The sequence below is a fragment of the Amphiprion ocellaris genome, chromosome 7 (genome assembly GCF_022539595.1).
Source record: "Amphiprion ocellaris isolate individual 3 ecotype Okinawa chromosome 7, ASM2253959v1, whole genome shotgun sequence".
NCBI classification, from domain to species: domain Eukaryota; kingdom Metazoa; phylum Chordata; class Actinopteri; family Pomacentridae; genus Amphiprion; species Amphiprion ocellaris.
The window spans coordinates 29,498,621-29,513,436 of record NC_072772.1 but is presented as its reverse complement, the minus strand read 5'-3'; the positions used below and the strand labels follow the sequence as shown (position 1 = coordinate 29,513,436).

The following is a 14,816-nucleotide window of genomic DNA, read 5'->3' as shown; positions in this document are numbered from 1 at the left end:
TTTCATGTCCTTTGTGCACAGAGTGTGTCTGGATTAGTTGTTTTCCGATCGGCGAGGAGGATTAAACGCTATCAGTGACAGGTTAATGCATATTAATGTAATTCATCTTTGTCTAAACTTTTTGTCTTTCCTTTTGTTTTTATTTCTCTTGTGGACTTTGCATGCTTGAACTTGAATGAAGCCTTTTTAAATTGCATTGTCTCATAACAAGTAGTTGGGATTTCCAAGAGTATAGCCAGTGACCTTGTTAAATCTGACAGTATACACAACTGGGCATTTAAAATAATACAAAGTACCCAGTGTATGCATTATAATACCCCAGAGATGAACGCAAAGAGGAACATGCTCCTCTGCATTACAGATGTGTCAGCACCCCGTGCTTTTCTGCTGAACCCACATAGTCAATAAATTCTCGCTGTTTAAAAGGTGCATGAGTAGAATTCTTCTCTCGAAGATCTAATGAAATGACGAGGAATTGACCTTCAGGACACATGGGATTGATTCTTTACCACCATCCTCATGGTAATTGGCTTTGTATAGTTCTGCTCTGAATCATAAGTGAGTTGTATAGATAATGTATGTCACACAAGAGCACTCAGTCCTTCAAGGTTTACAGTTCAGAAAGGCATCAATGGTACCACAGGGATCAGACATGTTTCCAAGTTAAAAGGCTAAAATGCAGCATCAGCACACAAAACTGAACGAGAGGCACATCTTAGCAAAATGTTCCCATTCGACCTATTGGAATTAAAAGCTGAAACTGATTAGAACCATGCTTTAAAAAACACCAGGTTAATTTCTTGTTTGACAATGAAAATTAGTGATCCCACTGATTACTTGTTTGGATAATGAATTTTGGACCTTTATGTGTCATTTCCATTTATCTCCACTGACAGAAAAGACTCAAAAGCTGGCACTGTATTTTCAGCACCGCAGCTTTTCTCAGGTGGTATGGCCAGGTCAGCAATTTGATTTGAAGTGGGAGTGGCGTGGAAGGCCACAGTGCAAAATTGAACCAAATTCGCCCAGCAGCATGTTAAACCATGTGTAAAATCCCAGCGATCGGCTTAGAAAACGATCCCTGGCTGGAGCTGCCATTTCCCCCCACCTCTGTCTTTAGGGATGGTCACACTCGCTTCTCTGCACCACTCATAGGAAACCTTTGAAGGAAGAAGGATATCCAGGAGCCCATTAACCTCCCCTGCGTCTGTGCACCGATTCCCGACACGCACCCAGACATCAGGTCACAACCTCTGGGAAAAGCAGCCGCCTTCTCGCACGACGTGGGGCAGGTCTTTTGCTTTTTTGTTACAGACCCTTCTACATGCTGTCCTTTTCATAATATTTCCCAGAAACACACTCAATGCACAATGCAAAATAAATAAATAAAAAAATAAATAAAATTCCCAAGTGATAATATGAGTCGATTTTGCAGTGGCAGTTATTTTGAGCTGTCTAGTGTTGACTGCAGGCTTGTTTCCCTGCTCATAAAGCTGCCGTGGCTCAGGGGTAGCTGTTTAGAACTGTCTAAAAATGTTAAATTAACTCTGCTGGCTGTGGGCTTATTCTAATACATTAAATCACTGGCATGGTGATTTTTACACTCTTGTAGCTGCAGCTCACACATTGAGTAGGGATCATCATCAGGACTGAGCTTTGGAGAAATACTGGATCTGTGGTGGCAGCTTATGGTTGTATATTTTTGTGATATACTAAGAACACATTCCTGCATTAAAAGGGGTTTATTGTTATGATCTGACATTTGCAAAATCACAAAATGTGATCACAGGATTACTGATGTAAGAAGGCAACTGTTCCAAGGTGCAACTGTTTTGACAGTTTACCAGAGATCAGAACTATTTCTAGGTGTTCTCCATTGGTGAATCGTCTTCATTAGTCAAAAAGCGTGGGCGGGACTCTTGCTCTCTGCAGCGAGTCAAAGAGAAAGGCAATAAAGGGAGGCAGGAGCTGCACTTTGCCGACGAGCATCTCTGCCGTCCTGCTTCACCACAGTGATCACTGCCCCCTGATCTGCGAAAAAATACAACAGGGACTCCACTGACAAAAAGAAAAAGAGGCACAGAGTTCATCCATGTAACTCCGCTCAGTCAGAAAACTGCACCGTCCACCTGGATAAGTCCATCTTGACAAGAGGAGAGCTAAAGAGAGAAAAAACAGACAAGAGTCGAGTGGAGTGTTGCCGTGAAAATTGTGAAAGGAGAGAAAAAAAGAGAGAAGAATATGATTGTCAAGCAGCACTTGATCTTCATCCTTTACAGCCTCTGTGCAAACGTCTTTAAAGGTGAGCTGGATGTTGCTGTATAGACGGGCGTGGTGTGCGGGGAGGTGGCGGGGAGCTGCGTGGAGTGGAAACATCAGAATGTGATCATGTCGCACGTGAGCGCAAGTGTTCGGTGCAGAAAGCGGCGATTTTCCTTTAAAGCGATGTGTGTTTGCGCAGCAGTTTTGGGGCTGCAGGACGGCTGTCGTTGTCTGCTGTCAGAGCCCGGTGTGCTGGAATGCCTGGAAGTTGAATTGTGCAGCGCAATGCAAAGCAGAATGCGGCTGCACAAGTTTCTGTGTCGGGGACAACTTGGATGTTGCCCCCGCTTTGAGATGAAGTGACAGATGATACTAAATAATAGCGTCAGTTAAGGGAAACATCAGGCTGCGGGTGGATGTGCGGTTTCTCTGCTCATCCAGTTATTCTCTGTCCCCTGAAGCTGACACCGAGGCGCCAAAGGTTACTGCTGGCTGTGCGTCTTGGATGCGGAGTCCTGTGTCTTTCAGCGAATCATTGCTGAGCGGTTTAAGTGATTCCAAACGTCCTTTTTGCACCAGTGAGGTGACGAGAAGGCTGCATTTGAGTTGAGCTTTTGTCTCCAGCTCAGCCGGTGTGCGCACCGTGTTAAGTGTAGGCACAATAGTGTCTGCGTTTGTGCTTCTGTGTTTGTGCGTATGTGTGTGTGTGGATTCTCCAAAATGCATTACGCACTCTGCAAGCCGTGCAGTCGCTCATTCAAAGTTGGCCAGCTGAGGGGACGCAGGTGAGGCTGTGTGATGTTTCTCTGCAGCGAGGCGTCGGTGTCTCCTCATGACAAGTCCCCAACTCCCCACAGACCGTCCCGCTCTTGGACATGCTTGCGCAGCCACCGCCCTATAGGCGACCAGTGCGCAGAACGCCTACCGGAAGGGGAGAGGACGCTGTCAAAGGGCTTCATATGAGAAACTACCAGATCAAAGCAGTGACAGCCCAGTTTAATGAAATACTGTCCCAACTTGTCATTGAAGACATTGTCAGTGCTTGTTCAGTTCATTAACAGCAATAATGACTTATGATCAGAGGGATCATGTCCATAAAACTGGAGTTACCCAGAATTCTACTGATTCAGTGTCAATGTCAACTGTTTTTATTGAGGCCTATCAATGATCCCAGTCCCAGAACCAGCACAGACCATCATATCATGAATATCTCTGACTCAACTCATGAAATTTCCACATTGCATCATGGCATTAAAAATCAGCCCTCAAACGAGTTTTCAGTATCTGGAGTGTCAAATATTTTTAGCCCAAGTGTTGGTATGTGTTGAAAAAAAAAAAAAACACACGGCCTGTACTCACATTCACTAAGATGGTAAGCAGTGGTGATTGAATAAATCTCCTGAGACCGGCTTGTAAATTTCTCTTTAGATTACAAAATATGTATTCATTTCGCATTGATGCATGTTGCCTTTGGCATTCTCGCTGTTTTTTTCTCCCTTCAGTGAGTTTCCCCTCCACATGTTTGCTTCATCTCACTGAGCTTTCCTCCAACTCGTGGTGCCATGATGTGGTATATACAGCTGTGGTCTGATGACACATTCCAGCCACATCTGCCTCCCGCTATGTTCCCTCAAGACATCCCCCCTTTGGAGAGGATTGTGATTGGAGTTAAATGGCCATGTGTGATTTTGCATGTTTTGTAGTTCATTAACTTCAATCTGTGTAGTGTTACTAACTGCTAATTTATGGTGGTTTTGCAAAAATAAACCTTCAGATGATTTTTTTTTTTTTTACTGTCTGGGCAGCCATTGCCATCAGTTCAAGTCAATGTAGTATGAAAATGAACCTTTTTTTTTGTTTTATCGTTACTTGCTACTGCATGTGAAACCAGCAGCCATTATGGAAACCTTCCCTTCACGATGCCTTCAAGGATCCTCTGGTATCTGGGATTTGAGAGTTGGCCTCCAAAAAGCACAGCATTCATAAGCTATGTTGAAATCTATTCAACTGAAAGAAAACATCATGGTAAAAGGACGTGAAATGAATTCTATAGCATCTTCTCTAAAGGTTGTTGGCAGCACACGTTGTACACAGTCAAACAGAAGACATTTTGAAACATTACAAAACAAGAACAAATTAGTTGACTCATGAGTAAGAGTCCCAGGTTTTCTTTCTTAAGCTTTCTTAAGTTTCAAGTTCCTGCTGAAAAAAAATGTAAATTTGTACTTAAATGAGTGAAACAGTAGGTTGCTTGAAAAGTAGGAACTCAATCTAAACACCTATTTTATCCTTTTGGAAATGCTTGGAAATGATCCGATGTGAATTATGGCTATATAGAAAACCACTGGCATAGTTGGTTTGGACCTGCCTGGATGCTCCATCTCAAACTTTAAATTTAAATGTCAGATGCAAATTATTGATTTAAAATTTCTGTATAATGCCAAAAATCCTAATTGGAATATTTCATTATTGCATGATTATGCAGTTGACATCATAGTTTATTTCTTTTCACAACTAATTACATGACACTTTTTACACTTTTTAAAGGACAGCGTATTCACTTTTCTTATATTGTGATTACAACAGTTGGGGTCCAAATGATGCTTTTCCTCCTTCAGAGCCCATCACTAAATACTTTAACATTGGCAATAATGAGCTGCAAAGGTGCACATGGCTTGCACATGGATCTTTTTACTGTAAAGCTTTTAACATCATTGGCTAACGCAACAGTTTTGAGAATATAAATATACAAGAAAGGAAAGCTAACCCACTTTGCAACAGATTTGGGTTCATGAACAGAGACAGAGAATAGGGCACGGAGAGTTTTATCGTCTTGTCCAAGAGCCCTGCTAAGATAGTGCCCACTTCAAGGGCTACTTTAAATATTAATGCTATGAGGCCTAAGTTTAGACACATGAAATGCCCAGGCTAGTGACCTAAAAGTCTAAAACGTAAAAAAAAAAAAATTATGCTGTGGGCATCTGAGAAGTCAAACAATGAATGAAACAAAGAGCACGCACCAGAAAGGCAGCACAGCGACGCAAATGTTCAAAAGTTTTAATCTGCATCGGGAGCAATATCTGCTGTAAAATAAAAAGAGGTTGGAAACGACAAGATACAACAGCCACATATTGCTTATATATAAAAAAAAAAAAAACCAGCAGCAGTTTGTGATTAGTTGTAATATGAGGAAGATATTCACAGAATTTGAGTGTTAACAGGTCATTTTGAATTAAATTTTTATAAAAAAAAGCTGATGTGTAATGAGATCTGGTCCGGCACTAGGCCATGGCTTAACCTTTCACCACATTTCTCTGAAGCCTATGCACACTTTCTGAGATGTCATGCTCTCTAACAGACAAACAAACAGATGGAACTGAAAACATAACCTCCTCGGCATAGGTAATAAGGTGCAGCATCTTCTGTGTGATCGCGGCCTAATCGACAGTTAAATTGCAGTGCACCGCATCACACACTGCAGTGATTCTGTAGACAAGACTTCAGCCTCAGCAGCTCTGTTCATGCTCCATAATGCCGAGAGTCATTTCATGCAGACTCATCCTTCTTAGAACAACTACACTATTAGTATTTTTGCTTAAATGCATTGCTGGCCTCTCATTTATAACTGCAGCCTATGGAGTGCTATGCTGTCCAAATGTTTAATGTGCCTGCGTGATGGAATATATTAATTCTTATGTGGAGGTAATGCATATCCATTGCACCTCTTTATTGTGCAGATTGCCTCCGTGCTGCCTCTGAGCGTGAGGTGCTGTTGCCCCCGTATGTGCACCGGTGGGAACTTATGTCACTCTGTGAAGTGTTGGTGTATCATTATGCCATCACAACATGTTTCACCAAAGGCAGCTAATGAAGACACCAGACAGACTTGTCAGAGACAGTTATCAGGTAAGATGGCAGGCAGGCTAGTAATGCTAATTAGCCATGTGGTGCAGGTGTACTTAGTTTCTTTGCAGACCTGTGAGCAAATTGTGTCATAGATGTGAGTTTTATGATTTGCGTGTTTCTTTGTTGGCCACAGAGTCTCTGGTTCAGTCTGACATTCCTTCTAAAGTGTTTCATCACTTCTTACGGAGCCCAAAAAGCTCCCATACCACCAAGGGAACTTTTCTTTTGTTTGAGCATGGAGTCTTTCATCATTTCTTATCTCATCAGACAATTTGGCAAATACAACCTGGAGGTGACATTTGAACGTTGGTATGTGTTTGACCATAATGTGTGGGGGCAGTAATGAGGGCAAAGCGGAGAATAAATGAAAGTGTCTCTTCTTTTTTTTTTTTCCCAAGGATTTAATCTTGTATCAAAACCACGGACATCAAAACTACAGACAAAGAGAGACAAGGAGGTTGAGAATGAATAATTCCTTCATAATGCAAATGAAAAATTTCTTTGCTGATTAGGGAGGGAATTGAGGCTAGTCATTAAATATGCAAAACCATCTTGTAAAGAGTTTGATATTTCCTTTAAATATTGGCGTAGGAGCAGAGCCATCCATTTTGGAGGGTTAAGACCCCTATTGTGAATATTAAAGGAACAATAGAGCAGGGTGTCACTTCATGCATACTAGTCCTTGCAAATATATGAGATAAAATGCAGCATAAATGTTATAGAGCAGTTAGTAAAAAGTTACAACTAAAACGGAATATTTTAGGAAATGTCAAACTCTATAAGACCAGACTAGATCCCAGAACACACTGATGACCAGCAGGCCCTTGTGTAGTTCCTGAAATAACATGTGGTGTGTAATAATGTGTCTGAAACAGCATTCTGGTGATTTGCAGTTGTTTTATTATGATTCAGTAATTACATTCACACAATATTACAGTGTTTGTATTTGCATATTTTTGCAGGAAGGCAATATCTGAAACACAGATGTGCTGAAAATCCAATCCAATGCTCTTTCAAAAATGAGAATTATGTTATGCACTATACATGCATGCATATTAACGCATATATTACATATTATATTGTAAAACATTTTATTCATTAAATGATTTCATTTGCACTCATCCTGATGGAAATTCCAACAGACAGGCGATATAAACAGAGTCTTTATTTAAATATTTCGGTCAGTATACATGTGGTTGAGTGGCACCCCTCACACATTTGCACTTTCAACGCTATAACAGTAAATATTTATCATGTATGAAAACAAAATTCTATACATCAGAATGTCAGGGCATCAAGGTTTAAATAAAGCACCAAACTGTCTCCTTCTAGCTTCCTTCAACAGCTTTTTGGAGTTTAAACCACATGACCGATTATAGAATTCAGTGAGGAGTCGTCATTTCTACCATTAGAATGCGTAATTCCAGGAGCAGCTTTCAACGCTCCAACAGTGGACATAGATATGAATAACTGTCCCGTCTGCACAGTCGATTTGTCATTTTGAGCGTACTATAGGATGGCAGTTGCTGCACCAGCTCTCATTTCGTTTTTGCGAAAATTGAGTTCTGTTTCAGCTTGGATCTGGGTGTATTGAAAATCTCTTGAAATGAATACATATTGGACCCAAGCAAAAGTGAACCCCAAAGTGTCACACACTGTGAGACACAGGGAGCCTCTGAGATGTATGCATGGGCGCATCTCCTGTGGGTTGGAATAATCAGTCAGCAGGAATAAGCTGGCTGAGCTGAAGGCAAGGTATGGCAGAGGAAGGTGGTTTACATTCAAGGATACCCGTTCCTCACCGCTGAGGGTTAGCTTATCCCCGCAGAATGTCTCCCAGCTGCCGAGCGCTGGCTCTGGCACTGTGCTATATACCACCTCAAATGATAATCCAGTAAAGGGGACAAATGTGCTCTAAAAGAGCTGCTGCTGCCCTGCTTGCTTTCTGTTGACAGATATACATCTGTAAGGATAAGCCTCAAGCCAGAGGCAAATGTGCTCAGACAAGTGGGGAAGGGGCTTTAAGATTAGCTGCTCGCTGCCTCAACTATATGCCACGTGCTGTCAGTCTCCCTTTGCCATCCTCTTTGTCATAGCACTTTTACACACCATGCCCCCTCTGAGTGGTACAAGCTTAGCAATGAAGCTGATAGACTGTAAGGGCAATTACACTATTAAAGATTATTTTGACCCGTATTTCAATGAGAAAAGGTTAAAAGATTTCTTCTACTTGCCAAGAAGTCTGTCTCAAGATACTTGTGATAACTTAAATACCACAATTGGACACGCTGAAAAGTGGTTAAAGCAGTGCTTACATCAATCTCAGGCTCCTGAAGAGGTGCCTCTGTTCACAGACATTAAAGGGGTTTCCGACATAAAACCCAATTTACATGCATCCGTAGGATCTCAAACAGCTGAGTCAATATATCTAAATATTACCTGCTTGCTGCTAAAGCTGGGACCCAGACAGCATTTGAAGCGTTACGTCATCCTATAGCAACGGATAAGTTTCATACCTGCATTGGGTTGACTTCATAGCTAGGATTTTATAATATCATTTGCAACCACGTTCAGCATTAGAATAAAATGACTGGAAGTTTGTGATGCATGTAACTGTACATTCCACCCAGCACAATGCAACTGTCAAACTAATTTATTTAAGTAAAAAAAGTACTTTTTCAGATAGCAGTGTAAACTCAAACGAACTGGAGGCTATACTTTGTATTTATATACTCCACTTTATTTACACCAACTTAATATTCAGGACTTAACTCGCTGTCTCTACCTAAAGCTACTATATCTTAATGTCTTAATGTTGCACTCATTTTACTGTTTTTGTGGTGCAAAGTTGAACATCCTCAGCATGAAGAAGGATCAGAAAAACTGATTGCAGAAGTGGGACAAAATTATTTCTATTATTTATTTACAGTGTCTTTAGGCCCTTTGACTCTTTAATGGAGAACTACATATTCTATTTGCAGAAAAAGGAAATATTTTTCATCTGAAAGAAAAATTCTACATCAAACATTATTTGGAGATTGGAATAAAACTAAAATCTTGTTGAATTTTTGATGAATGAGTTTCCACTGTGCTGCTGGAAAAGGTGGTAGGCGTCGCGTCTGCTCTGCAAAAGGTTTATGCATTCCCCACATTTCGGTATTGTGCCTGAAATGAAGCCTATACTTCATTTTATGCCCATTTGCAGTGTTGACCTTTACCAATCTCTCTTGGCCCTCATCTCTGTTGAAGTGGGCTTTGTGCCCGACTTTGGATGAGCCTGTGAATCTCATTTACCCTGTGTGATGATCTCCCTTTTCTCCTTTTGCTGCAGTCTCTATGAACAAAGTTAATATTTTTTTTTGTCCAGAAATGACCGTGGATGTTGTACTACCTAGAGGTTATGCCACCTTTGTTTTCTGCTGTCTTTGAATGTGCTTTTTTGATTAATAACATAGATTTGCTTAGACAAAAAAAAAGTGTGCAAATGAAAGTGGCAAAGATGTTCAGTGCTGAATGTTCAGAGTAAAATATCGGGAGCATCATTATGTGGTTTCTATAATAGATGTCCTTTTCTGCTTCTGCTGCGAATTGTTGGGAGGCTTCCAAAAAGAATGATGGACTGTCTGAGGCATCACACTGCAACCGAACACCTGGCAACCTGGCCACAATGTGGCCATGCTTGTTTTGAGTTATGTCAGGGTCATTTCTGAGAGTGCAAACAATGTGGACAATAAGCTGGGGAGCCTTTGTTTACTGAAGTGTACATTTTATTTCATATATGGCTACGAACCCTTAGCAGGCAGCTGTTTGTAGCTTTGGAAAATGACATTTTTATAATATAAAGTTAATAAAAGCATTCAGAGCTACAGGTGCATATTGAAGTGGTACATATTGGTTTTTAAAATATAAGTTATTAGGAGTGATAATATTATGTTATTTGTTGTAATGTGTTTAAATACTATTTCATTCATCATATGAATTGTGGAATGCGATGTCGAAAATGTAGTTCTATTCTAATTGAGGCTGCAACTAGTGATTAATTTCATTTTTTGATTAATTGTTCATTGTACTAAATGTGAAAATACACATTTTCTCACAGCAGAAAATGATGTCTTCATATTTTTTTGTCTGATCAACAATCCAAACCAAAAGATATCCCGTTAATGATGTAAAACAAAGAAAAGTAGTAAATCAAAAGCAGTAACAAGTGACTGTTGTTCATTTTTTTCCTTGAAAATAGCTGAAATAATTAATTAGCAAAATAGCTGCAGCACCATTTTATGGCAGTCAACACACCAATTAATCCTCTAATGATTTCATCTCTAGTTGTGACTGTAAACACTTCGTATTCTCACATCTTACTGAAAATGCTCTTTTGAAGACAATGTAAAGTTCAGCCATACATCCCCAAACATATTGGAAAAATGGAAACAATACAGTGTGGCGTAAGTGCATCTTAAATGACCGCGTTCACTCCACTTTCAGGATTTAATGTTTCTATTTTCACGTATCAACGCAGAAAGTCCGTCAGTCGGTAGGATTTTGTATCACTGAGTTGCTGTGCTCATAAAGGCCCCTCAGTCGAGCAGTCAGGCTGGACGTCTGAGCTCCAGATAAAGGAGACCCTGTTGCACTATCTTTTGAAATTTGATAGCTTGCTGGAATAAGTCACACATTTCATAGACCTGTAAGCGGCAAATCATGGCAAATGTATTTATTTATTCCTGGGTAACGTTTTGCATTTTATGGCTTTATGATTTGATATGGTTTGTGCACAACACGAAAATTAAAGACCCCGAAAATAAATAAAAATGATGAAGAGAGAAACCTGCTAAGGACAGATCGTTGACTTGTGAGACGGGCTTGTAACCATTTGTTGGGGCAGAATGAAAACCATTCATATTCTCAGCTCGCTGAATCCCTCTCAGGGTCACAAGGAGCTGTAGACTATCCGAGCATACATTTTGCAGAATACAGACGGGTGCACCTGGCAGGTCACCTGTCCATCACAGAGGCTCTCATACACTGACCGACTATATCGTTCATGTTGCAAGGCAATTTAGTGTCTTCAGTCCTCTTCAGACTTTCACGCCTCTAAATTTGGGAGGAAACCTGCAGGAACTTAAGAAAAGCACGACAATGTAAAGAGCACACTGTTCAAACTTAACAAAGAGGGCTCTAATTAAAAGCGTCTTCATGTCAGGAAGCATTATGCAACATTTTCTCATGTGTTTTTGTTTTTTTCTGCTCCCAAGTGGTGTTGTTATTGCAAGGTAAGAAACATGACCATTTAGGTTTGTGAGAGCATTTATAAAAAAACTTCCCGCAGTCTAACCTGTTTATTTTCTTAAAGCAATAAAATTTCCCAGATTCATAAAGCAGACTTGCTGCTGCTTATGAGTAAATGAATTCCTATTGCGACTGTCAGCAGAACATGCAACATGCATCTTCACAGTTTTTACTGCAATGTATGCGAGTTGCATGAAATTGCTTATTGATTGTTAGAACAAAACAAACAAACAACACAACACATAGGAGACTCCTACATATGGAACACGGCTGTTTTCCAGGTTGGCCCTAGATGACAGTTCACTGCTATTCTTGGTAACCACATATATTAAAGCACATGGATGGACTAAAATCTGCATTTCAAAAACACACACACATATTATACAGAACATATATGACTAATTGTTGCAGATAAGTCATAAGCCAGTGCACAATATCTACCATTAATAACACATATACATATAGTAAAAATCACTTGTTCAATCAATTGTATATTGCCACTAATGCATGTTAGCCAGACCTGCTAATGTTTGCACAAATGGTCAGTCTAAACTTTAGGGTAAAAATGTTCAACTAATTTAAAAAGACAACACCACTGCTCATATGGTTGTTCATTTAAAACAGCAAGAGTTTTACTGGAAAATGTTTCATGCTACTGTCTACAGAAGAAACTGTAAAGAACAAAAAAATTCAGCTCTTGTTTCAATATAACAACCAGAAAATTATTTTGTTCTGTGAACCTGCTTGAGTTAGACGCCATCCCAGAAACCTAACTTTAGAATAAAGACACAAAAAGCACAAACTTAAGCTCATGCATGTTTATACCCTTTTATTGACTTCCTCTTTAAAGGCTTCCCACAGGTCTCTAAAGCTGGAGTGTAGAAACTGAATGCAGGCATATTTGCAAGTGAAGGTGGGGGATAAAAGCACTGAAACTCATGTCCTCATAAAGAGGGATCAGCAGTGTGAACGGGAGCTGCATACCGATGCAAGAGATGCCAGTGCTCAGAGCCAGAGAGCATGCTTTGCTGAAAAAAAAAGCCTTAAAGCTGCTAAGCTGAGAGCAAGAAGGGGAAAGGAAGAGAATGTGTGAAGCAGGGAGGCACACAAACTGCAAAAAAGCGGTGAGAAGTGTCATTGTGTAAGATATATCTGCCATTTCCTTCATCTGCTGTGAGTAGGAAACTTAAAAGGGGTTACTGCGGTTATAAAATAAAGGTTAAACCATTACGTGCAGCATAATGTAGCACGCTGCTGTTGCCAGATTCACTCCTGATTTTGGTGGTTTGGTATGACTTTTAATAGAAGGAAATCTATGTCTATGCTTCTGCCAGCTGTGGCCAGAGGTATGTTTTCAGGTTGTCTGTTTCATTTTCAGAATTGAAATATCTCATTTGCCGCAAAGGATTCAAGGATAAATCGATTAGAGCTGATTGGTCAGAGAGGTCAGAGGTCCTTGTAACCTTATGTTCGTCCCGTTTTTGTGAACATGATGTCAGAACCGCATGGAGGCAATTTTTTATCACATCTTGCACAAACATCCACTTGACCTTAGGGATGAACTGGTTTAAACTGGGTGGTCAGATGGCAAAGATCATGGTCACTATGATCTCACAAAACACCTTTTTGTCCATTATTCATTCACCTATAGTGAAGAAATTGCACACAAATGTCTAACAGGATAAAATGATCAAGTGATGACATTTTACATCCGAAAGGTCAAAGGGCAACGTCGCTGTGGCATTTCAGCGAAACCACTTTTCTGGCCATTATCCAACACCGTAACTCAGAGACAGAATGGGAGACTGTGACCATATTTCACATTTGGTCAGTTACTGAATTGGTGACACTAATCTTGGGTGTCCACCTTGAAACGGCAGTGATTGTATAGATCTCTTCTACTGTGGAGTAGAGAAGGTCTATACAAGGATGTGTATGAAGCATCCACATTTTAGTATTTGCAGCTGCTTTGAGGCAGCATCTATATTTGAAGAGTTAAATACTGAATCAGTGCTACTGGCCAAACATGTGAAACATCCAAGGAATTTTCCTCCATTTTTTGGTTTCTCACTTGCCTACTTCAAAGTCTTCACTACATGTGTTATATGAGTGTGGACAGACATGGATGCAAACTGCAAAATGACTGCTTGGCGGAGGCATAGAATTGGCATTTCTAGTTATTTAAAGATTTATGTGAGGAAAGAAAGCTTAGGATTTGTAAGGAAATGAATCCAAATATTAGCGAGGAGCAGTACAATTAGTAAATCTAGCAGACCACATATTATTGGCAGGTGGAAACAAATTTCACCACCTGACTGTTGCATGGGAACGACAGTCTGGGGGTGTGTGACAGAAATCTCTAGAGTTTATTCCCCTGTGTATTAGCCTACGCATAATGATATACTGATTTTACTATGTGCAGTGAAATAAAGCATAAAGGATGGCAATTAGTTTAATTTCATACAGTTTAAGTACACCACAGTATACGCTGTGCTCTGCAGTTCACTCAATTCAATTAATTACATATTCTCTCTGAGAGTTTGAATATGTTAATGATACCTGCTGTTGTTTACGTTGGGCTTTCGGTACACACAAAGATGACATTTTTACCATAGAGAGGCTTTGCTGTGTAATTGTAGAACAGGCTATTACCACCAATGAGTCATAAGGGCTTTAATTTAAAACAGTGTCAATGACCTTGCAGTCTGACTATCTAAATCAAACAACTCCCGGTGTACCTAGTTTTAGCAGGGTCATTGTCCTTCTAAAACCTTGCAAATTACTTTTTTGCAATTATATCTTCAAAGTGATTGTGAGCAGAGGTTGAAGTCAAAATTATATGCAAGAAGGTACCAACTCAAATGAGTATTGGAGTACAGTAAGAAATGTGATGGCAAAAATGTTGGCACCAAGTCCGACATTGTTGAACTAGAAAAGGTTACTTGTTCCTAGAAATCTTTTTTCACACAATGCTGCAGTTGCAAAGACACATTCATCCAACTTTGGTGATCTTAATCCAATGGTGATGCTTTTGCAAATTATTAAAAGGCTTCAGTATGTATCCCAACCTTGGCATCAAATATATAATGCTGTCATTTAGGACTCATGGTCAAATATTTGTGCCCAAAGTTTTTCAGCAAACTATTTTTTTCTACCATTTTTAAATAAATTCATTGCTTATTTCAAAAGCTGTCACACAAAATATTCAGGGTAACCTCTTCTATTGTCTGGTTTTGTTTTACCAACTAGTTCAAAACCCAAAGACATTCAGTTCACAGTTACGCAGAAGAGAAAAGTAGTAAATCCTCACATTGGAAAACCTGGAACCAAAGAATAATCTAATTTTTTTACTGGAAAAA

The 14,816-nt window shown here is 39.9% G+C and overlaps 1 protein-coding gene across 3 annotated transcripts in view; it reads left to right on the top strand.

Annotated features, from left to right (window-relative positions):
* Positions 1-1,951: 1,951 nt before the first annotated feature.
* cadm2b (cell adhesion molecule 2b) overlaps positions 1,952-14,816 on the top strand; it is a 146,068-nt gene continuing 133,203 nt past the window's right edge. Inside the window, exon 1 of one of the 3 annotated variants that reach the window (XM_035944755.2) lies at positions 1,952-2,302. In XM_035944755.2, coding sequence (XP_035800648.1) covers positions 2,242-2,302 — 61 coding nt within the window. In that variant the 5' untranslated portion in view covers positions 1,952-2,241. The remainder of the gene's footprint in view (positions 2,303-14,816) is intronic. The other 2 variants (XM_023262914.3, XM_023262915.3) reach the window with 2 other exon arrangements.